The 24771-nt window shown below is 45.8% G+C and overlaps 1 protein-coding gene across 1 annotated transcript in view; it reads left to right on the forward strand.

Annotated features, from left to right (window-relative positions):
- plxnd1 (plexin D1) overlaps window positions 1-24771 on the forward strand; it is a 43410-nt gene that overhangs the window by 6637 nt on the left and 12002 nt on the right. The window contains exons 3-21 of the mRNA XM_049018154.1: window positions 2597-2728; window positions 3517-3617; window positions 5361-5490; window positions 7170-7347; window positions 7767-7875; window positions 10282-10381; window positions 11204-11302; window positions 11980-12069; window positions 12645-12738; window positions 12849-13006; window positions 16490-16635; window positions 17711-17813; window positions 19014-19153; window positions 19675-19854; window positions 20193-20283; window positions 20491-20754; window positions 21844-21993; window positions 23475-23589; window positions 24151-24258. Of these exons, the coding sequence (XP_048874111.1) occupies window positions 2597-2728; window positions 3517-3617; window positions 5361-5490; window positions 7170-7347; window positions 7767-7875; window positions 10282-10381; window positions 11204-11302; window positions 11980-12069; window positions 12645-12738; window positions 12849-13006; window positions 16490-16635; window positions 17711-17813; window positions 19014-19153; window positions 19675-19854; window positions 20193-20283; window positions 20491-20754; window positions 21844-21993; window positions 23475-23589; window positions 24151-24258 (2488 nt within the window). The remainder of the gene's footprint in view (window positions 1-2596; window positions 2729-3516; window positions 3618-5360; window positions 5491-7169; window positions 7348-7766; window positions 7876-10281; window positions 10382-11203; window positions 11303-11979; window positions 12070-12644; window positions 12739-12848; window positions 13007-16489; window positions 16636-17710; window positions 17814-19013; window positions 19154-19674; window positions 19855-20192; window positions 20284-20490; window positions 20755-21843; window positions 21994-23474; window positions 23590-24150; window positions 24259-24771) is intronic.

The raw sequence follows: 24771 nt of genomic DNA on the forward strand, positions 1-24771 counted from the left end.
ATGCCGTGAAAGCCGGTTTTGGGAAGCTCGGCTGTACGTGCTGAAATAGTCCTGCCTGAGCATTTCGTGACGCGCCAGCTACCCATCGCGTTCGCCGTGCCAAGGAGCACAACACGAGTATGTTAATTGTGTGAGCTGTGAACATGAAGTAAGTGCAGTCTGGTGTAATTTCCTATGTGCAGATGGCAACAAAGGATATAGATTAAGAAATATAGCTTCTGATAGTCATGGAGCCTAGGGCTACATCGTTTTATATATATATCACGCTGTGGCTTGATTGATTCTGTGAATCTACCTCCGGTGGCAGTACTAACAACACAAGCTACCTAGAGGCTATAAATTGGAGAATTCTTAATGAGGAATTTTTTTTTATTTTGCTTCTTTCACCCCCCCCAGGACTTCCCTGTTTGCACTCAGACCTCATGGGGGTCAGTCTTGAAAACAAGTTCCAAACTATAATTTTTTTTTAAACTTGAATGGAAATTAATATTTCCTTCCAGTTTTGGTGTGACTGGGGCTGTACACATGTAAGGTACATGCTGTGTCTCTGTTTGTAATATGACTGAAGAGTGAGTGCATACTCCAGTTATTCTGCCACACGTTCTTTGTGTTTTATATGAAGGATAAATGAAGGATCGGTGCCTTGCAGCATGCTTCCAGATGTCATTCAAATTACGTTTCAGAAAGAATGGACTCAACCCCACCGCTATAAAGTTGTAATACTTAAGGGTGTGGCTTCCCATTGAAAATGAAGGCTCGCACGAGACACTTACGCGGATAAGTAGAGCATTAAGCAATTTCTGTTTTCGCACAAAGAAAGATGACTATGAGTTTAATAATCTTCGAATTGTTGCGCAAATTTTATTCGTAGTTTTCTCCTCCAGTGGTTTCCTTTACAATGCAGTTTGCACAATCTCTTCATCCTTTATGGTGAGACCTCATGACCCACTGAGAGACAGGAAAACAATGAGTTAAACCACTGTAACCCTCACTGATAATGATGCAGCTGACAGTGCGGTCTCAGGAAAAGGGCATTGTCTGTGCTTGTTAGCAGTATCATTGCTTACCTTTCCCAAATCATTTGTACATTTTATAGTTGCTTTGCTTGCCATCGTCTAGCATCCAGAATAACTTTTTGTAGGACTTCTTTGCCTGGCCTGCCACGAGGTTTATTTTGATAAGGCAGGCCAGCTGTGTCCCCTCCCCCGTGGTCACAAGATAAATTCTTCAGTGTCGACTCACCTCACCTTTAGGTGAACGGGCACAATGGCCCATCCAGGAGCTACTCTTTGTTTCTGGTGTTTGTTTAGTCTCTCTGGTTTGGTCTGCAGTGCCACATTTTACAGGTGTGCTTGGTTACCCTTGTTTGTTCAAGCAGAGACAGAGCGTGGCGGGATATTCAGCAGGACCACACTTTTTGGTTACAGGCATTTGCAAGTGCAGTATTTTCTCCTTGCATGTAGCATACTGTATTTACCACATAGTGTAACGTTAACTTAAGTACTGGTGTTGGGTGAATAACTGGATCTTAACTGTTTCTAGTATGATAGTGTGAGCTTCTCAAAGTGCCTGGGTTTCCTATAAGTGAAATAATTGTTTGCATCAGTACAACAAAGTGCACGCCTACCCACCGAAAACACCGAAAGATGCGATGGACCGAAGAGAGGATTTACATCGTGTTAAGAAATGATACGGTCTCCCCAGGATCAAGGAGTTAACTGAAGCCAGGAAGCTGTAAAACAATGAACCACAAAGAATGTGTTAACTTGAGATTCCTTTCTTCAAGCAAGTGCTATAAATGTGAAGGACTAAGGCACTGAAATGTTATCATGTATTTGAGTGTGGTTATGCGGTGATGCAACGAGCACCAAGTTATTGTGGAAACTGCAGAAAAGACCTGAAACAAAAAGTAATATTGTTATTACAAGAAAGCTCTTGGGAACTGTGACATAGTTCTACAGTAATTCATTTTTCCATCATGACCAGTCATGTTGGCAAGATGCGGACAAGATTTCAGGAGCCATTGTGTGATTGTTAGTAGTCTAGAACAACAACAGAAAAAAAGGTCAATCGGCATGCTGGTAGAAAAATGTACATGACACACAACAGCGGCTCCCTCTACTTCCAGTGATGGCAGCATATGGTAATAATCAGGAATGCACTCCAAGTGTTTTCATTATGCACCCTATTTTAAACAAACATTAATCACTGTTAGTTGGGTCACATTTATTACATAAAATAACAAATTGATATTGTCAGATTTCCTGTTTGGAAATTAGTTAATTTGTCATTGGTTTTTGTACTCTGCTTATTTCCGGCATCATATCATTTGAATACGGATCAGTGGGCTCTGCAGAGTCCCCATTGTTCTCGCCATTCTTGGGCATTGCTTCCCGCCGTCTAAAACAGGTGAACCTGACGAATGATGCGTTTTGCTCGGTTGCTCCTAGTGTGTGGTTGAATTTGCGTGCGAGTCCCTGTGATTTTATGCTTGATGAGTCTGCGTTTTGTATTTCAGATTTCTGCTTTTCTTGACTTTAGCTGAATGTACGGTTTAAGTCAGCTTACGAAGCCGCCGCCTGTCCCTGTCTTTCAGCTGAATCTCTTCCAGAATCTAACTGTAGCCAGTCAGAAGTCTTTGAAAGTTGCCCCCGGCGAGTCCGTCCACCACATCATGACCTTTGACCCCAGCGACCGAAACTACATTTACCTCATGACTTCCAACCATGTGAGTGTGGCACCAATGTTTTAATATCAGTTTTGTTGCTAAAACCAGAAATTCCCTTTGCAGTTTCCTCAACCACAATGTTTATTTCTCAAATACCCGAAATCTTGTAAAAGTTGTGATATCGTTTCCAACTGTAGCTGCTGATACTGTGGTTACATATTAGACACACACACATATACAGAGGTGAGAGCAAGTTTTAGGTACAAGCAAAGGGTCTATCAGCATCCAGTATCCCTGGATCATTTTGGGATAAAGGCCTTGCTCAAGGACGTAATAGTGACGTCATTACTCTGGTAGCTGCAGGATTCAAACTGACAAACATCCGGACAGATGTCTGACAGGCCCATTGAGCTACACGCCACCGTGTCACAGTTCTGCTTCTGTTTCATGCATCACCTACACCTTCAGGCCTAAACGTAGCTAGACATCTATTTTTTTAGTTCCTTTCCTAACCATGATGTGAAACGAAACCAACAAAAAAACGTACGTGCTGAAATTATTGAAGTGTAGGAATCTTTTATGATGAATGTTATTTGGAGCATGTAGGTCAGGGGTGGTCAGTCTTACCCAGTGTGTGTGCGGGTTTTCACTGCAACTCCCTAAATAGATTACTAATTAGAGGGCTGATTGGCTGAAGAGTCCTCACACCTGGGTTTGAAAAGCTGACCTAAAGGTTACCCCAAAAACCTGCACACACACCTGCCCTTTGCGGATAAGATTGGCCACCCCTGATCTAGGTGTTCATGTGGCACGAACGAAAAAAGCAGCCCTATTGTTTTCCTCTGCAGCTCCTGTGGGTTAAGGTGGCTAATTGTGAGCAGTACTCCAGTTGCAAAGACTGCTTGGGTACTGGTGACGCCTACTGTGGCTGGTGCACACTGAAGAACAGGTAAGAAGTCTTTCCTTACTTTTCCAGACAAGAGCAATCAATCATCCAATTAATCAATCAGTCTGCCAAGCAGACCTCCCAGGCTTGCAGTCTTCTTTAGATCCCTCTATCTCATCTAGCTTGTAGACCTACTTCTCCTACACAGGCCTATGTCATGAAACACACCCATTTTTTGCTTAATTTATTGTCTGTTAGACCTTAGGCTTTGTTACTGTTTCGCATGATGTTGAAATGTTCTGTCTTAGAAGCAGATCATTCGTGTTGTCAGGATTAGGTGGCCTTCAGGCTCAGACTGTGCTATAAGCCTTTAGGATGGTCTTTGTTGGGCTCACAGAGACACTTTCATGACTTAGGGATCACATCAGAGGGGGATGGTTTGGGTCCAGAAAGTAAAAATCCAGACCAAGATTTTGTTTCAACCAGCCAGTTGAGTTCTCTGTGACTGTGACTCTTTATGCTCAACTGGCTGGTTGAAACAAAATCTTGGTCTGGATTTTGACCTCTCCTGGACCTGAACCATCCACCTCTGAATCACTTTAGTTTAAGGAAAGGTTAGATTTTGCTCAAAATCCTTTCAGCTGAAGTCATAAATATATAGCTAACACCAACCACTGATTGGTTACGGTGGGTGGTTGCAATAACGCCAGAGGCCAGGAAGTGCGGTACGAGTCTGAGAGGGAGAAAATGGTAGGGCTGAGAAGCAGGCAGTCTGTGTGCTGATGTTCTCCTTTATCACCTCGAAGAAGCACTCTGATTGCTGTGACTCCACGATTGGAAAACTCACTATGCTGCGCGTGTGTGGGCAGGACACAGCTTCTTACCATTCGGAAATGTCCGCCATCCTTATCTACAGCTTAGGGAGGTTTTCGTGTTTCACTTCAAATTTCATTTTTGAGGGGGAGGTTTGTGACAAGATGGCTGATTGCGTGAAGCTATAGCTAGCTTTGCTCAGCTGGATAGCCTGCGGTATCTTTTCGGGGGGGGGGTGGTGAAGCAGGAATGAGAAACAGAGCGCACTGGAGAGCTCAGCGTTTTCGTGGAATGGAAGGAGGAGGGGTTGACGGTACTGTGAGTCATTGCTGTACTGGGTCTCCCTGCATTGCTCGCCCAGATCAACGGACAGGGGGGTCTTTTCCTCCCCCTACATGAGGCCCAAACTTATGATCTGTGCTATTCTTAGCTTTGGCACTGACCTTCTGACACCCTAAGGTTCTTGACACTGCTCTACCGACAAATCAGAAAAACTGCATTCTTAGGCTGTGCGAATTTTCTATGATATATTCCAAATTTACACTGGAAACTCAATAGTATATCTTAAGTCTTTCTCCCCTGTGGTTCTATTATTAAAGAAAAAATAATAGTGCATGATGTAAACAGCTGTGAGTTTATTTGCAGCGTTATTTCCCGCCTGAAAACATGTCCGTGATCATTTGCTGTCCCGCTTGTATCTGACTGCTCTGTTATTATTAGAGAACAGCTGTGAAAATGAAAGCAACCACAATTTGGTGGCTCTCCAATGCACTCGGACGGCCTGAATGCCAAGATCTCTGTAAATGTGAAAGGTTTATATAAAAACATGAAATACACTATGCTTTGAATACATGACACTAAAGGAGACAGGGTGGCATGTGTGAACAAAGGGGTTTATTTAGCAATGATTAAGAGAGGACATTGGCAGAGACAGACTGCTGCTGTAGCAGCCTGGTCACTGCCTTAAACTCTGGCCCTGCTCTCGCCCTTTAGGTGCTCAACCCAGAATGAATGTCCCTTCCAGCATCTGCAAAGCTCCTGGATTGGTGTGAACGAGGGCCCCCAGCAGTGTCCTTGGATGACCATCACACCCCCGGACATCAGCATCAGCACCGACACTGAGGTTTGGCCTGAAGCAGGGGTGTGTCAGCCCTATATACAAATTATTGTACCAGCATTCCCAGCACCCATAGTCCTGCACGCCGTTTGTATATCCATTCATCCATCTTTCTGTCGTCTACCTGCTTTTCTTAGTCAGGGTCACAGTTGGATCTGTCACCGGTCCCAGAGAAAAACTCGAGCCAGCTGACAGTGCCTGACCTTTAAAGACCTTGGTGTCCTAAACGAATGTCTCCTAACCTGGTCATCGGGGACCCACAGACAGTCCATGTTTGTGCTCCCTGCCAGACAGTCCACATTTTTGCTCCCTCCCAGCTCCCTGCCAGACAGTCCACATTTTTGCTCCCTCCCAGCTCCCTGCCAGACAGTCCACATTTTTGCTCCCTCCCAGCTCCCTGCCAGACAGTCCACATTTTTGCTCCCTCCCAGCTCCCTGCCAGACAGTCCACATTTTTGCTCCCTCCCAGCTCCCTGCCAGACAGTCCACATTTTTGCTCCCTCCCAGCTCCCTGCCAGACAGTCCACATTTTTGCTCCCTCCCAGCTCCCTGCCAGACAGTCCACATCTTTGCTCCTTCCCATTTTTGCTCCTGGACTGTCTGCAGGTCTCTGAGGACCAGATTGGAAAACACGGTCTACACTATATGTTATATAACTATATGGTTATTTAATATAACTTTTTTAAGTTTTTTTTTTTTGAAAAACCATATTTCAAAACAATAAATTTTTTTTACATATGAACAACTATTTTTGTCAGAAAAGAAAAAGCAGAAGTCAGAAAATATATTTTCTTTTCTTTCTCAAGAAAAACCTTATTGAAGAAATAGCCTTTCAACAAACTACTACCTTGATATCAGCAAAACTGCTGATCTCGAGCCCTTGCATCTTATCAAAACCCAATATTTATACTCACATCTGTTGGAAAATATATTTTAATTCATTAGTTCCTGGGCCAAGCCAAGCAGAAACTGGAAAAAAAGTTTTACTCCATAGTTTATATATTTATTTTTTTAATGTTTTTACATGAGGATTCCTTTCGTTATGGGTTAAAAGCAAAATGCTCAGTGGGACATAAACACAACATCTGAATTTCTGTGACAGCACACATTTCTCCTTTAAACTGCCAGTTAATGTGTCTTTTGTATTTGCACTGCATGTTGATGCAAACCTTTGGGCTGCAGAAATGACTTTTACACGCAAGCTCAGCTCAGGAAAGCGAAGCCACCAAATGCTTTGAAGGGTCAATGGAGCCGTAGTTAGACTTTATCAGATGGATTCTCAAGATTTCTCCCAGAGCAACAGGAAACTGATCCAGCTTCACCCCACGTTTTGCACACACAGGAAACAGGCGTGACTAGCAGGAAGTGGTTCTGTGTCTGTTTCACCGTGCTGCCTATTGCACCGCTGTTATTTCCTTTCAGAACTGAAAGAATAAGATTTAACCGTTTTCCTAGTTTCACCTCTATCAAAACAACCTGAGACATTCACAGGCTTGGCTTTTTGTTTGTTTGTTTGCAGTCTGACTTTGCAGTCTGACAACGGCGACCTTTGTGACTCCATTACAGTGCATCTCAGCACTTAAACTTGTGACACTGAAAGGCCCTAATTGGCTTTGGGGTGAAAATGACCCCACCATCTAACCAGGCCCCGCGTCTCCCTGTCTTTCTCTACCCCCCGCTTTCAGTTTGTGGGCATCTTGATCCACGGCAGCGTTCCGAAGCTGGAGGGCTTTTCAGTAGAGTGTGACTTCGGTCCGGGGGGGTCCACGCCTGCTATAGTCCACTGTGACTCTGGACCCTGTGCTATCCAAACCTGCAAACGATTGTCTCGAGACAACTACCCAAGCATCCCCCCTGACCAGGGTAGGTCGTTATTGCGGACTTGCATTCATCTTCCTAGTTTTCTTTTAATATGTTAGATGGTAAAATAGTCAGTTGTGTGTTTCTCACGATTAATGTTGAGATTTTGGACCCCATGAAAGCATATTATATTCAGCCCCCCAACAAAGGCCATTGCAATTATGTTCCATATTTTTTAGGGTCCCTGCCACTCAGGAATCCTGTTAACTCCCCCCCCCTTTCTGACAGCCTTGAACCCGGCTTATCTAGTGTCCTTTAAAATCATCATATAGTGTTCTCTTATGCTTGAGACTGTTGTGCATTTAAATGTCCTTATGCATTTGTTCTGATCCTGTCGTGATGCTGCTCAAAACCATATCTCAAGAATCACAAAGTGGTTAAAGAACGACTCTGCTCCATGCGATTTTCACCATGTTTCTCAGATCACGTGACCATACCAGTGGCCATCAAGGCGAACGGCATGCCCATTGTCTCTGGAAGTTACACTCTCTATGACTGCCAGAAGACGGGCTTGATACACCCTCACACGGCGTAAGTGGCAGCCGTCCGTCATCCACCGCAGCACTGTCAGGTCTCCACAAGACCACTCTACCTATTATGGCTGTGGCCAGTGCAGCGAAGTGACACACAAACACAGCACCCTGAAATGTGGCGGCGAATCAAGAAGGGTTTGTACGTGGGTGGATAAGTGGGTGGATGAAATATTTATTTGCACGTCTGATTTACAAAGACGTGCACACTTTGCTTCCCTCGGCAGCATACTAGCATTGCAGTTGAATGGCAGTTAAGCTCAATATTTTGAATTCTGTTGTTTTTTTTATAGAAGGAAATTGTTCTTTAATAGTTTTTTTTCATTTCATTCTTTGTTTTGAGGCTTTCACATCTTCCTCTGAAGATCTGGTGTGTGAGCGTGGTGCTGTTTGTTCTTGAAAGTGTTTCTGCACGGACACAGCCCCTCGTGCTGTCTGCCCACTCCGTTGGTTCCGAAGTGTGAAGTTCGATGTTTTTTTAATAGCCTCACGGGAAGTGCCACGTTTTAGAAGAAAACGTGTAGCATGTACGCATGCCGCGTTTTATGTGAAGTTAAAGTGGTGCGTATTTTTCCTTGCCCATCTGAGCCGCTCCTCAAGGTAGCATATACCTAATATGAGACCTCCACCCTGTCCCTTCTGTGTTTGCGATGCAGCAGATCCACATGCAGAGCGCAAACAAACATATTGCGGCACAAGTGCGTGAGTCATTTTAATAAAGGAGATGACAGCTCTTTTAAAATGGACGTTACTATTTTTATCCAAAGCCTACCACAGGTTTAATACTAGAAGTAGCACTGACAGGGAAGCCAACAGTTTAAACGAGTCTCATGGTTACACGATAAAAAAAAACATACATTCCATGGAAAACATTACATGGTTACAACATTTACTAACAGAAATGAACAAATACACATATTAATTGACAATATTTAAAATTCGGTGTGATGCAAAGCATGCTGGTAACTGCATAATTAGTCCTGCCAACCAACCCCATGGTGTCACATTTACGTCGGCCAATCATTGGCAGTGGATGGGGCCAGAAAAAATGAAAAAGTTTGCCTTGGGGACCCTGTACAGACAGTGCACTCAAACAGTGATCACCATGGTTATTTTGGCACATACAACTTCATTTTGCTAAAACAGCATCAATTTTGTCTAAAGTATATGACCACCTTTTATCAAGCTCTCCTGTGTAATTTTGTACTTGACCAAAAGTCGAGTTTGTGCTCATGTCACTTGTCAGGGTTGGCTCGGTTTAAAATACACCTCCTTATGCCGTGGGTGCTGAGAAAGTCCCACAAGGAGAAGAGGTTAACATAGAGAGACTGGTACCTTCCATGGCGATTGGCAGCTTTCAGGATGTCCTCGGGTGCGAAGATGTCAGTCTGCTTCTTTTGATGTGGGAACAGGGGTGGACTTATTATACGGCAAAGGTCGGCAGCCACCTGGGGCCCTCGAAAACTAGGGGCCCCAGGAAGACAGAATTTGTGGAAGTTACACTTAAGGAAATAATGTAATACATTCATTTAAATGATAGCACCATGTATGCTTTTAGTATTTTTAGCAGCAGTTTTCAGGATAGACAAAGTTGTTTCCTGTCCTGGCTGTAATGGACTATTCTACTTTGAGACTCGCGCTACCCAGCTTTCGTTACCACTAGAGTCTACTGGTCGTTCCACTGCCAAGCGAACTGGCACAAAGTAATAAGAAAGTGAGATACAAGACTAACATTACATCTCCCTTGTCTGATACAGTCTGGCTAGAGAGGTATACAACTTGTACAGACGTGGAAAGAACACATTTAGATGAACATATGCAAAAATTCAAGACTAACCTTAAAGAAAGAGGGAATGATTCAATTTCACCAATCGATCCTCTGGTGTAATTCCCCCCTCCCCCCATCAGCATTCCCACCCCGCACCCTGATTGGTGAATCTTACTGCTGGCCCCCTGCACTTTGATTGAAGTCCTATTGTTTTTAATTCCCTCTCGTTTGTTTTTCTGCTCCAAAAATATCTCTAATGGCCCCTTAGGGGCCCCCCACCCATGTCAGCCTAGGGCCCCCAGAGAAGTCCGCCCCTGTGTGAGAACATTTGTCTTGGCACTTTGAAACAAAGGAAATCATTTCTGTCAAAACAGAGATCCTATTAAGCGGGGGGGGGCACCTGATTTCAGTCAACCCTGAATCAGGGATACCCAGGGCTCCTTATGTTCTGTACGTCTCTCCCACCCCCTGAATGGGACCCACCTAGAAAGGCATCCGAAGGCGCCGTCAGCGGCAGTGTAAATGAAAACAGTCATGTGACCCTTCTCGGGCGCCCTGTTTGAGCTGCCCCAGACAGGCCATTCCTCGAGGTCAGGTCCAGCCTCTCATTGCCTAAGTTCCCCTGGGACCTTGTTTCAGGTGCAGCAGCTGTCTGCAGAATAAGGGGAAGTGCCTGTGGAACCAGCAGGAGAACAGCTGTGTTTCCAGTGAAAATGCCACGAAGGACCATCTGCTAAAGGTGTGGACATTAAGACGTTTTCTTTTATTAATTACAAACAAAAAAAAAAATCACAGAACCTCATTTATAAAACAGAATCATATAACTGCTGATTCATTGAGTGTACCTCACATTTCTGTCATACCTGTGAAAAATCATTTTGGAGTCATCTTGAAGTCCTTACCTTCATCGTTGGCCTGAAATGTGACGCTTATATCATGGGATTTTTCAGTGACATTTTTTGATAATTACAAAATCTCCTCATCTTCTTGTAGCTGCTAATGGATATTAACCAGAAAGGCAGGCTAGTGACCTATCCATATTATAAGTAATAGTTCTTGCTCATAGAGACCATCAATGGGTGATTGACCTCGTTTTGTGGAGAGCAATAATGAAGTAACCTTCATCAGTTTGTTACATCAGCATATGCAGCAGAAGTTCTCATGCTTAGATTTTTAGCCGCTGTGACATAACCAGGCATCTTGATTCTGACTGTAGCCGTGCCCTCGAACTGAACTCATCACAATCTCTGAACTCTGACCTGGTAGCTTTGCAGGTTTTCAAGAGCTTTTTTCTCCTAGACTTAAGAATTTAGTTTAATTTGAATTGTAAAATTGAAATTATATTAATCTAATTTAGCAAAAAAATTAATTAATTAAGAAAGGACTGTCTGATTTAATTATGCTGTTCTTGCATTTTATTGAAGTTTCAGTTTCTGCGTTTACACGTCCTGTAAAGTTGCCTGTATTCCTGGTAGTTCGTGTCAGTTAAAGGTACTGCTAGCTATTTTTGCTTGTAATTATTTTTAACCCGCCTATTCATGTCCTGTCTTTTTGTAAACAGGACGTGGAGTCTTGTCCAACCGGGACGTTTGTTAAAATTCCCCCGTCACTGTCTGGAAGGTCGCCGAACATCACGGTGTCACTCAGCAACGTGGAGGAGGTACCCTGTCATGCTTCGATCAAACATCAGTGGTCTGCCTGTGCCGTGACGTGCGGCTGCCTCTCTGGGCCTTTGTGCTCTGACGCGTAGCGGAGCATACGGGCTGCTGTGTGCCCCCGATCTCACTCCCCTCCCCCGGCACCCTCTTCTCTCAGGGGAAACCTCCTCCGCCCTCAGTGCTGGTCTGTCCCGTCTTTCAGAGCAGTTAGAATAACCTGAGGATACGGCTGGAAGTCGGGCTGACTGGTGATTAAAAATGTGAAGAGGTGTGTGGGTGTCGGGTGAGTGGGATGGGAGCGGTGAGCTCGGCGTAAGAACACACTGGCGCACTGCAAGGAGCACTGGTTCCCGAGTGATCATGCGATCGGTCGTTCGGGTCCATTGGCCTTAATTTTTATATATGGTCCTGTGAACCTGTTATGTAATAGATTTTTTTCTTCAGCTACAAACATTTTGTAAGGTTTGACGGTATTTACGAAGGAAAAGGCACGTGCCTGAAGGAAGGACGTTAAAAGAGCAGCCTTTGAGCTGTCATCACAGCGCTGCTTATAAGGGTTTATTCTTCTCACACGGGCTCAGGTGTGCCCTGATTTCACCGAAGGTTGTGCCGGCGGGAGGCTGATTGAACAGGAGGCTCATTTCCCTAATTGTCAAGTGTGATGCTTTGTTTGGACCAGGGCACTGCGCTGGTATGTGATTTTGGGGGCGATCTCCAGTATGAGGCAGCGTGGCTCGGATCATCGGAGCTCAGCTGCAAGGATGTGACAGTGAGTACAAGAGCGTTCTCCCTCAGAACCACCCCCCCCCCCACCCACCCGCCACCTGCCACACACACGCACACCAGGACCTCTCCCCTCCCCCGAGCTCCTGCCATTTGGCACAGTCGGTAGTTAGCGGAGAGCTCGTCTGGTTTGCGTCCATCCACTGTCCGCACCCCGCTGAGAAGCTTGCGGTTGGTATCCTGGGCCTGCTTTCGCAACTTATGCCTGCCTGGGACAGGAAGCGGGCTTTATATAACTGTAGCACTAATGATGCAGTACGCCGAGCAGCCCAGAATGACAACCAATATTAAAAACAACTTTTCACCTACTTGCACCACGGCAGCAGTTGAGAAGGGCCATTAGCGTTGAGAAAATGAGATTTGTAATAAAAGGTGACGATATTGTGTAATTCACTGTTAGTGTTATTGCTTAGGGTGGGAAATGGTGACCGGGTTTGAATTAAGAACTGAAAGCAAGGGGCTGCCGAGAACCAATGTCACGATAGACGGTCAAGGTGAAAGCTGGGCTTTCCATCCACACGGGGGGCACAGTCTCAGCCCGGCTCGCCTCTGTTTTGGCAGCTTACCACCACGGCAAAAACCCGCATGTTCAATTTCACCCTGAAACGCTGGGGCTTGAAGGACAAGTACATCGACAGTCCTCAGCCCATGACAGGTGAGTGGCACTGTCACTGAAACACTTGGTGGGGGGTATGTGGGGAAACACAGGAACTTTTCTCTACCAATGGATGCATGCTGGATGCAGACGCCTGTCCTCTTCTTCAGTGGAGGTATACAACTGCGGGGCAGGCAGCACAGATTGCTCCCAGTGCTGGGGACGGGAGGACCAGGGACACCACTGCGCCTGGTGTGACAGCTCGTGTAAACCCCGCGATGAGTGTCACACAAGTCAGACCCAGTGTCCGGGCCCAGAGATCTGGAAGGTAGGTGGCTCAACACCCAAAACACCCCGCATGTTTATCTCCTGCAACCTAGGTTCAGCATCCCACTCACGTGCAGAGGTTTGAGGCAGCCAAAGAAAATTATGTGTAAATGATGGTGTAAAACTATGACATTATGCCTGTCAAAGTGTGTTAACGGAGCCATTTCAAAACTTCTCCTAAAGTCACCCCAGTACTTCCAGCAACCGTCCAATACACCCATATATTTTTTTCACCTAATCACTAGCACGCTTTGTATAGCTAGTCGATATCTTATTGACTTTTTTTAACTAATTTCAGTGACTTAACGAAGTTAGCTGGTGGTGAATTTTAACAAATACGCGGAATATCTGGGGTTTCTCTCAGGAGAGGCTTGGGATCTTCTGGCCATCCAATAAGATATCAGGAAGTCTTTGGAGAACAGAAGAAATTCTTGTTTTTTATTGGTGGAAGTTAGAGTACAGTGAGGCACAGTGCTCGAGCTTGGTTAAGGTCAGTTAAGATCGGTTAAGGCTTCCCGGTCCTTGGTCTGATAAACCTGCGGTGTAGCATGCCTTTCCGCCCTCTGGCTTCCTCTCCACACCACAAGCAGACTCCAAGACAAGGACCATTTCCTTCTGCTGCTTGGCTATTCCAGCTCACCTCCTGGCTCATTCAGCATGCAGATTTACTGGCTAATTTGCTCGGCATTTTCAGGATGACTTAGGGAGCATGTTTGGTCTCCATTTTGGTCTGATATCTTTGTTGACACGTTTATCTACTTTTTCGGTCTTAAAGGGGAAACATGGTCCGTCTGAGGCTTATTTGGCCCTGCTAACTGCTTCCTGTAGATAACATGTTCAATCAAAGGTTATAATATGCTTGTGTGTGTGTGTGTGTGCGTGTGTATTGGGGGGGGGGGGGGGGGGGGGCTGCTTATGGGCTCCATGTGGGTGTCTGTAGCCTCGTTTATGAATAAGCATTTGGCAGAAACTTCTACAATGTGATGTAGGACAATCAAGTATCCAGGACCAGACTAGTCTGGAAAATCATTTAATCCAAAATTCACAAATTACAAATAATTAATATTTTTCCATATTATAACCTTGACATCTTTAGGAACTCAGACTTTTATAAAGAACTGAGTTCTTAATGCGGCTGTGGTGCTTCTACTGTAGGTGGCCAGTAGCTGCCTGCACAACCAGGATTCTGACTCTGCACTCATTTTGTCTGCAAAATAAATATTAAAACTCTGCTGCCGTAGAAGATGACATTAGCTTTGCAACAACAAAAAGTGTGGGTAGACGTCGCCTTTGGTCATTTGCATGCTGGTAAGTTTCACACTTACGCATTACAGAAGGGCCACTAGCGAGGAGAATAACTGAGGTGTGAGCTGTGAAAAGAACCTGCAAATGTTACAATTGCTGTTCTTGTGCTAGTTATTAATATTCCGGTGACAGGAGGTGATTCATATAAACAGCATAGACAAAAACAGGAAGTTCCCATAGGTCTACCTGTTTGTGATATCAGACACAGAAGCTGAGCTTAATTTTAGGCATATTAAAACATAAAACAGCACTTTGGGGGTTTGTGGAGGCCAATTTCCGCTGAGAATAACAAAATTACATAGATCAGGCAGAGCCAGGTTTCCCGAGGATGAGATATGATGCTCTGTGGCTCTTACTCCTTTATTACTTGCATTAGTACCTGGACGTTCAGCCCAGCTGCACTTGTGCCTTGTTGACTCCGCAACAGCAAGTACGTTTGTCACGTGCAATTCGCTTCACATCACTTTGGGCAAAAGCATCTGCTAAATAAAATTAATGTCAATTTAGCAAATTCATGCTGTTTTCCGTCTCATGCTCCAAGAGCAGACAGTGACCCTACCCCTTTACTAATAATAATCTATACATCCATCTTCTAACTGCTTATCTTGGTCAGGGGGCTTGAAACCTATGCCAGGAAACGCAGGGCATAGGGTTACACTGTGGACAGGATGCCAGCGCATCTGTGGGCATGTCTCTGCTAAGCCCATACGCAGCCAACCCAACTGGCGAGAGGTGACAATGGTGCCCACTGAGACACCATGCCAAATCTTTGATAGTAATAATAATAGCAACTACAGTAATACCAACCAGCGTTGGGGCCATTCCAGAATGCATTCGTCAATTTCAGTCCAAATCAGGAACTGGAACTGCAGTTGGGATCAGAAAAAAAAAACATGGGGAACAGAATTGGAAATTAATTCAAATTCCAGGGAGATTTAAATTCCAGTCCTATTTCCTGATTTGGATTGGAATTGATGAATGCATTCCGTAATGGCAGCCAACCCTGATACCAACAGTAAAGACTAAGTCCAGTCTCACTGTCACTCTTTAAGGAATTATGGATCATGGCTTATATTCAATTTACTTATATTTTCCCAAAATACTTTCCCCAAATCGTTTATTCCCTTTGTTTACTCATATGTGGTCTCGCCATGAATATAGTCTTAGCTGCTGGCATGGTGTTAAGGATCAACATTACTAGCTAATTTACTGATTGTACATTGCTTTGGACAAAAGCGTTTACTAAGTAATGCAAGTAAATGTCAGCAACATACCTGGTCAGTAGGGATGCTAATAGGTGAGCAACAGACTCAGAAACATATAGTCCAGTCACACCAAGCAGCCTTATGTAGGCTGAAGTAATAGGATTTAGTCTGGATTTTAATACATTGACCGTGGGGTCATCATCACATATGTCAGCAGGCGGTTCCATAGACTAGATTCCCTGTGGTTGAGGATTTTTCTGCCAACAGTCTTTTTATTAATATGAGAAATTGTGAGAATGTCTGCATTTGGTGACCGCAGAGTAAATCTGGGTTCTTAAGCAACAGCTTGATTACCGCCAATTATTATAGATCAGGAGTAATATCTGATGCTAGGGAGGTATTAACTGTCTTGAGTGTGGGTTTTCTCAGTACTTCGAGCAACACTATAAGCAATCCAGTGGGGATTGGACCTACTATAGATGTTGTGGATTTAGTTTACTAGGTGGAAGTGTTTTAATGCATGTAAAATGATTAGGCACTCTGTTTGATGGATCGACAGCTTTGTTAGGGTTAGCTATTGTTCTAAAAAGGAAGCGAGGATTATACTTCAATTAAATAAGAATAGAAGCAATCAAATAAGAATGATATAATGATGACAATGATGTTGATGATGACGATGATGATGTTGATGATGACGATGATGATGTTGATGATGACGATGATGATGACGATGATGATGACGATGATGATGACGATGATGATGTTGATGATGACGATGATGTTGATGATGACGATGATAATGATGATGATGACGATGATGTTGATGATGACGATGATGTTGATGATGACGATGATGATGATGACGATGATGTTGATGATGATGACAATGATGCTGATGATGACGACGATAATGGTGATGTTCATGCGCATGTGCATAGATGTACACATAATCTTCTCGGCTGTCCTGCCCATAGATCATGCCGCTCAGCGGGCCCCTGGAAGGAGGCACCAGGCTCACCATCCAGGGTAGGAATCTGGGCCGCAGGGCGGCGGATGTCAAAGTGGACATCGGCACCGTTCCCTGCACACTGCTCCCGGAGAGATATAGTGTCTCTGTGCAGTAAGTAGCCTAGAGTCCCATTCATCTCCCTTCATTCTTGACTCCCTCTCAACTCTACTTATCTCTTACCTCTGTTCTTCCACATATCGCATCAGGCTCCTAGCCTGACTCAAACACAACCATTAGCATGTACCACTTCACAAAGGTAGCCTGAACTGAAACTCAAAACTGAAATGGATGCAGACTTTGATATAAAGAAAGAGAGACATTGGAGACAATGGTAAGCTATGTTATATCGGTCGACATCCATCTTTGGGTCTCTTGGGCATGAATGGCTTATTTTGTTGATCTGTCCCTCAATGCATTGGAGCAGTAAATCTCAGATCTTGCCTTTGGATTCTCTTCAAGGATTACTGTGCTATATGTGTGCAAATGTCAATAGTTTTCTAACGGAATTCATGCCCGATTGCCTGTAACTTATATCCATTCAAATTAGACCTTGGAGTGGCTCCCATCCCTTCGGCAGCCAACACGTCAACTACGAGTCCTGAGTGTTAGGGTACCATGGAATATCACACACCTTGACACGCACTGTTTTTATTAGATGGTCGACATTAGTTGCTACACATGGGGGGCGGTCATAATGTTGTGGCTTATCAGTATATAACCCGGCACAGTGTTAAAGGATGTATTTATTGAACCAGCATATGAGTTGAGACTTGGTTTGACTTAGGCTTTGTCTGTCACCTTGACCTTCCCATAGATGAGACATCAGAGGTCAGCTGAGGTTTTATGAATTGCAAAACTAACCACCTGGGGAAGCATATGAATGAGTCAAAGCTGTGCCCCTTTTTGGGAAATACCCTCCCCGCGTGACTCCATCACTCTGCTGCAGCTCCTCACCGTAACACACACAGCAGCCAACACAAATCCTCACAGCCCTCATTCCTCACCACCGAAACATTTCTGTGCGACCAACCCGAAAACATCTCGTCGTGAAGAAATGCATACGCAGCTGTTGACCATGACAACTATCTATTTAATGTTGCGGTTTGTTTTAGAAACAGCAGTTCATTTATTTCTGGGCTACACAACAAGTTGTGTTTACTTGCTGTGTCATTGTTCCCCTTGTCAGGCTGGTGTGTGTGACAGGGAGATCACAGGATACGTTTGCAAACGTGGTGACGGTCACTGTGGGCAGCAGCGTGGGACAGTCCAAAGAAACCTTTTCATACCTGGTATGTATTCTCTTTTGTCTACCTTTTAAAACAGATTAACAACTAGAATAAATGTTTTAGCCAAGAGTATTAGATCTCCTGCCCATCCCATTAAATCACTTTACTAAGCCAATGAATATGTCCGCATAGATCTTTTTGCATGCCTGATTAACCTATATAAAGGCATTCATTTTAAACATAACATTGTTTTTGTCATATTTTATTCAGCATGTATTGTTTGGGATCTGGTAATATCTGCTGTGATCTGTGTAATTGTATTTGCAGAATAAAAGACCTCACCAGATTGCCAGAGACAAAGTCTTTGTACATGCATGGGGTAGCACCCAAATAATCATTAATGCCTCTGATAAACATTTCTCAGCACTTATTATTACATCTCTGGGGCTCTTTCCTTTTTACTACAGGAAATGTTTAGATCACAATCATTTACATCGCAAACTATTAGTTATATGTGTGATACGTGAAGCAGTTCTTGTTCCAGCTGACCTGTCACATCAGACCCCTGTTCATATAGCCCCTCCCTCCTCACTTGTACACCGTTGGACACAAACAGAGCATTCAGCATTCTTGTGCTGGGATATTCCCCATTTCTTTAAATGAAGAAACTGTCCTATCAGGAACAGGAAGGAGGCTTGCTTCATGTCTCCTTCCTTGAAGCTCTGTTCTCGGGAAACATCTGTGTCCGCAAGAAACAGCTTGCTGTAAACAATAGGAAGCCCACCCCCGCATCCCCCGCACTACCTTCCTCAGAGGAAGTGAATCCTGTCCTGGGGAAGTGGAAATGTGTGCTGAACCGCTCTGAAGCCTATCCCCAGAGTGACGAGCAGGCATGAACCTCCGGAAGTCTCCAGAATGCAGATGATCTGCCTTCCAGCTGGAGGTCCTCGCTCTTCAGGGCCAAGAAGTTCTAGGGCGAGACGTGGACCAGAAAAATGTCAGCAAGAATTGCTTTTTCAATTGCAACAGAATAGTTACAAGTGCAGGCCAAGGAATGTTATCACGAATTTGAAAAGGCCTTTGTGTTCTGTTCAGTAGGACAGAAATGCAGTTCATTCTTTAAAAGTTTCTAATTAATAACTAATCAAAAGACCAGCCTAACATAAGCTTTTTCCTAACTATCCTGAAAGGATTTATTAATCCCGTTTATCACTAATACTAATCAAATGCTATAACATTATAAGCCGCCTCTCTGCTTCACAGAGTCCCAGAGTACTATCCATGGAGCCCAGGAACGGATCCCTGTCTGGGGGCACGAAAGTAACTCTGAAGGGCGAACACCTGGACACTGGCTCCCGAGTGCAAGTGAGGGTCAACGGCACCCAGGACTGCACTATTATTAGGTAACTGTGTTCCATTGTACCAGCAGCTGCCGTGGGTTGGCAGCCCATCCTGGGTTATTCTGTGCCTTGCACTTGTTGTATCCAGGGACAGGCTCCAGACCACCATGACCCCGCTTAGGACAAGCAGAATGCAAGATGAATGAATGAATGCTCCACACAGCAAGAATATAGCAACGAGTAGATGAATCTAACTGTGACTAGTGAATGAAGTAACTGTTAGAGGCATGATCTGGGTGAGGCAGGCTGACGGCGTTTTTTCTGTTTGTTATAGTTTATTCTATTTTTACTTAAGCATTTGCCTAAAATATCAGCAAAAAGCAGATAGTCATGCACCATGGGGTTCCTTTGGGACCCTGGTGTAATTTCAGTCCTTGTTCCCACCCTGTAATGGTTCCTCCTCCGAACCCTGTTGTGTCGTGCTGCGGGCTCGACAGATCGGGCTGCTTCGCCTCCTTCCACGTTCTTTGGTGATGCAGCATGTTCTGACAGGTTGTCTCATGATTGTGCTGCTTCTCTGCCAGGAAAGACGCCGACACCATCGAGTGCACCATGCCACCGGCGGAGCACATGCGTCCCGATACCACCGTGTCCGTGTGCGTGGAGTTTGAAGAACTTCCTTGCCAAAACCTGCAAAATTCCTCCTACACCTATGAGAGGAATCCGATCATCGTTGGCATCCATCCGCAGAAGAGCTACCTGAGGTATCCTGCTCGCTCGCCGCATTCAGTGTAATAGGCAAGAGGCGCCGGCTGAAATGTCACCCCAGTTTCTCTGCACACCACTTACAGCAGCCTGAGTTTCTTCACACAGCGGCCGCGAGTCAGTGAGCCAAACAAACCGCTGTGTCTGGGAGCTTGCGAGAGGCACAGGCGCTGTCTGCAACTGGGCCGCCTTCCCAGGGTTTTTTTCGCTAAGCAGACGCATGGTAGCATGCAGCGCCTTTGTGGGTGTCTGGGCTAATTCAATTGCTCAAAGGGCCCGGGGTTCTCGCCTTCTGGCTTGGAGTGTGTGCATTAACTCCCGGCTTTTTGTTCTCTAGCGGGGGCCGTACCATAACGGTGAAGGGACATGGCTTTAACCTGGTGCAGAACGTGGAAATGAAGGTCAGGGGGATCGTGGATGAGCAAAGCGTGAGTCTCTGTCGGGCCTCTACAGTTGTTCTATAGGGATTGTGGGAGACTGTGCTGTGGCATGTTCTCTGCCAACTGAAACTGTGAACGTTGTGGCTTGGCAAACATGAGCATGTGGTATATGGGGGATGTTCTAAAGATAGAACAATGCTGTTTGGTCATGAGCAAACTGAGCTTGTGTAACAGTGTCCTATGCTTTATGTCTAGGCTTGCTCTGTGCAGTCAAACACGATCATCACATGCTCCTCGCCAGCTTCTCCTCAGTCCACGCGAACCACAGTGGAGTTCTATCTGAATGGTGTCCCCTACACTGGGGACAGTCCTGCCACCCAGATGGACCTTGAGGACGACGAGGAGCCCTACAGGGTGCACTTCTACATGGACTACTTGGAGGACCCGCAGTTCTTCACCGCGACCAAGGACAAGTTCATCAAGCACCATCCAGGAGAGCCGCTCACGCTCATAATCAATGTGAGTGCTCCGGACTAAAGACAGGGGTCTGATTCTTGACCAGTGAGGAGCTGGTGTGTGTATCTCAATCAGTGTCCTTCACTGACTCACGGTCGTCAGCTGAAGGGGGATTTTTCTGTTGCTGTGAAGGGAATTGCTTAAGCGTGGTAGTCAGCCGTCAGTCACAATGTGCATCTTCTTCTCTTTTCCTCATTAGGAACAACAAACACAGGTGCCCTTAGTGAGTTTCAAGTCACTAATTTGAAGTTCACCAGCAGAACTGTACTCCTCCAAAGAAATGTTGTGACCAAACTGTGCACTCCTCTGATTCAGCTAATTTGTTGGCTGACTGGATGACCTTTCATGAATTAGCTTTTTGTACATTTTCATAAACACTAAGACTTCCTTCTTGAGTCTTGGGCATGTGGAAGAAAACACAAAGATGTTCCAGGAAGTCAGACACGTGATCCTTGGTGGCTTCTGTATCTTCTTAGACGGGGAAGGCGGAGTCTTTGGCTGCGTGGGTCAGATATGCCGCTCCTGTCGTGTTTGAGGAAGCCGTTTGGAGGAGGGTTAATGTCATTCGGTAAAAAATAGATGGCAAGGAAGTGGTTGTTGACAGAGATACAGAGGTTCGCATCCTGGGATGGGGCCAGCATTTCGACGTTAATCAGTAAACGGGAAGCATCCCAGAATAAACATTCAGTTTTCCACATGCTCAGCTCACTCTTTGTCTTCCCTTTTCTGATTGTGGTGACCCACCTGGTTGCCCCGGCGCATGCGGCCCCCATCCTGGCATTTCCGAGTTTCTTACTGCTGGTTCCCAGCTAGCTGCACGACGGCTGGATGTGTAAGAGCCCTGCGACTGCTGGCTTCTCACCAGACCAGTATCCCCCCCCCTCCCAGAGAGCACCCTGTTGTTATCTAATACTACACCTCATATTTCACAGCTGCTGAAATTCTGATGAGACCATATATTCAATTCCCTTTCCAAACATTTACGTGTCATCAGATCCTAAAAAGGGTTCCCCTCTGAGTGCAATGCACTCCCCACGTCTTTTATTTTATTGTGGCTTGACTGGACTGATGTGCAGGTGTTGCCTTTCACAGAAAGGACCCAGTGAACTGAATCTGGCTCCGGAAGAACACACTGTGACGATTGGCTCCATCCCCTGTGACGTCAGCTTCAGTAACGATCAGCTGTTTCACTGCACTATCAATGGCTCCCTGAACTCACATGAAAGAGAGCAGCCAGTCATTGTAAGTGGACCTGCGTTACCCATCATGCCTCATTGACAAAGATATACTTTTCACCATAAATATTGTTCTCCATGCCCAATGACTGTTATTTTTTTTCCCCTTACGGAAATTAAGTCCCTTTATTCATTTGTAAAAATGTGTAAATAAATCCACCTATTTTGTGGCTAGTAAAAATATGGTATTTCACAGTGGCTGTCATGGTGGAATGTGTCTCAGATGAGGAAGCATCGTCTTAGTCACAGTCAGCCTCTTTGCACTGATTATTGCAGTTATTTTTGTCCCAGTTCCTGCAGCAATGAGCTGAAGCTGGCAATAACCCAACAGGCACCAGATCACAATTTATACTCCCTGTCTTGGGAGAGCGAAAAAGTAAGAGGCTCTATTTAACGATGTCTCAGGGACCCTCTCGAGTTTAGTAGTTTTGTGGCCCGGAATGGTGGTAAGGGACCGTTTCTGGTTCACAAAAGCAATTAGTGAGAGGAAAGGGAGGCAGGAGTGGCCAGGTCATTGGTCAGATGGAATGTCATAACACAGACGCGGGCGCTGTTTTTGTTGTGCCTGATTTGTGTTTCTGGGATGCTAAGACGGTTTGGGTGGGAACTGGGACGTCTCTGTCCTTTTTTTATATCCCGGGGCTCCACTGTAGCGGGAAATAAACATGTGTTGGGCAGGTCAGAGATAAATTATTGTTCAGATTAAACAAGGAACTCAGAACAATGCTTTTCTTCATCAAGCTCGCTGTTCAACACAAAAACAGATTACGCTGCATTTTATTGGGCTGAACAAGTAAAGCAAACTGTGCTTCCGACATTTTCCTGCAGGGAGGGACTTTAATGGGAAAGTTTGGGAAAATCCGTTGCTGGGCTAAACTGAGTGCCAGAGCTCAGCACAGAGAAATGGGGAAACAAAGTGGACTGAGAGGAAGCACACTGAAGGCTGACAGGAAAGGGGCACTGCTTCACTGCTTGTACTTAGGCTGACAAATCGGAACCGGACAGGCTTATTTACAGAGGCATTACAGTGACAGAAACGAATGTCTTTAAATGTAAACACACAGAAAACATTAGAGAATCTGACATTTAAAATGGAACAACAGCAGTTATTGGGGGGGGGGGGCTTGAGTCATATTTCAACTGGATTCATAGGCAATTCTAGATCCTATTTAGGGAGACTTCAGCTCCTCTCTCTGTTTTTTGTCTCAGTCACCCCCACCCAAAAAAAAAAGAAGTGATTATTCTGAAACTATTCAGCGATTTCTTCCATATTTTCATGTGCATTTTGCACCCCCCAGCGCGGCAGTGAGGTTACCTAGTGTGTGGGGTGGCGTCCCATATTTCTTTAGGGATCTGAGCCCCCCCCAAGGGTCAGATCATGGAGGCGGCCCTTGCTGGAAGCTTCCTGAGCTGGGCCAGTGCAGGCCTGGCACTGCCGTGTGCCTGTCTGTGCCCGCTGAGCCTCAGAGTCATGATCCGTGCTTACAGGTGCAGGTGGGCAACTTCCGCAAGGTCATCGCCACGGTGCAGCTGGGAGGCAGCGAGCTGGCCATCGTCGTCTCCATCGTGGTGTGCAGCGTCCTGCTGCTGCTGTGCACCGTGGGTAAGTGGCGGCGGCGGCGACGGACTCCCTCCCCCCTGCCAGTGCTGTGATTTATGTCAGGTCTTGGCAGCAGATTGACGTCCCAGATGTGCGAGGAGATGAGAGGTACCTGCTCCTCGCGGGCCGGCCCTGGCTCCACCCTCTGAAGCAGGGCTGTGTGGCACCGTGCACGTGTTCCCACATCATCCGTGTGCGAGCACACGCGTGTTTACGCTGCCAGTGTTTTGCTTTCTGCCTCGGTGTCTCGGCCTGTACTCTGTGTATATTTGTCATGGAATTTGTTGTGGGTTTCTGAATTAAACCGTAGCTGCTATTAATTATGCAGCTTACACAGATCATTATGGACTCACAATGTGATGTGAGCTCCAAGCATGTCTGGGATTAACTGCAGACGCTCTCAGAGGGACCCTGTGTGTGTGATCAGGGCAATCTGTCAATGCCGCTTCTATCCGGAGAAACAGGGGTCTTTTATTAGCGCATAATGGGGCCTTTTATTTCTGAGCTGTCCGGCTCGTCGTGTTGCCGCCAGCCGCTCTGATTGCCCCTCTCTCCGTCCGCCAGCCCTGGTGGTGTACTGCACGAAGAGCCGCCGTGCCGAGCGCTACTGGCAGAAGACGCTGCTGCAGATGGAGGAGATGGAGGCACAGATCAGGGAGGAGATCCGAAAAGGTGTGCTCCCCCCGCCCACCCTCTTGACCACGGGCCACTCACAGTCCCAGCTAATGCCGTACAAATTAACGGATAGGAAGGTCAGATCCACCTTTGATGACTAATGACACGGAGACGCAGAGAAACGGCCTTAGTGAAGTAGCCCCTCTGGTTCTGCGTAGGTGAGCTGACAGAGGCTGCGACTGGGGACAAGGCTTTCCTGTGTGTGTGTGTGTGTGTGTGCGTGTGCTTGTGCGTGCATAGTCATGTGCGTGTGTCCGTGCAAAAGAAAGGCTGTGATGAAAGACTCCGCGATTGTGCACTGTAAGCGTGACTCACAAAAAGCCCCGACCCACAGCGGTCATGCTGATTTTGTTATGGCTACGTTGTCAGGGAGGTTGTGGGGGAGGGACTGGAGGCAGAGGGCGACTCACAGGCCGGGGCAGTGGCGCATTTGAAACCCTCCGAGTGTGTCAAGCATTAAGGAGATTTTGGGGGCGCAGCCTTTCATGCTTCGATGAGAACCCATGCTTT

This window comes from Brienomyrus brachyistius, chromosome 6 (assembly GCF_023856365.1).
Source record: "Brienomyrus brachyistius isolate T26 chromosome 6, BBRACH_0.4, whole genome shotgun sequence".
Lineage (NCBI taxonomy): Eukaryota > Metazoa > Chordata > Actinopteri > Osteoglossiformes > Mormyridae > Brienomyrus > Brienomyrus brachyistius.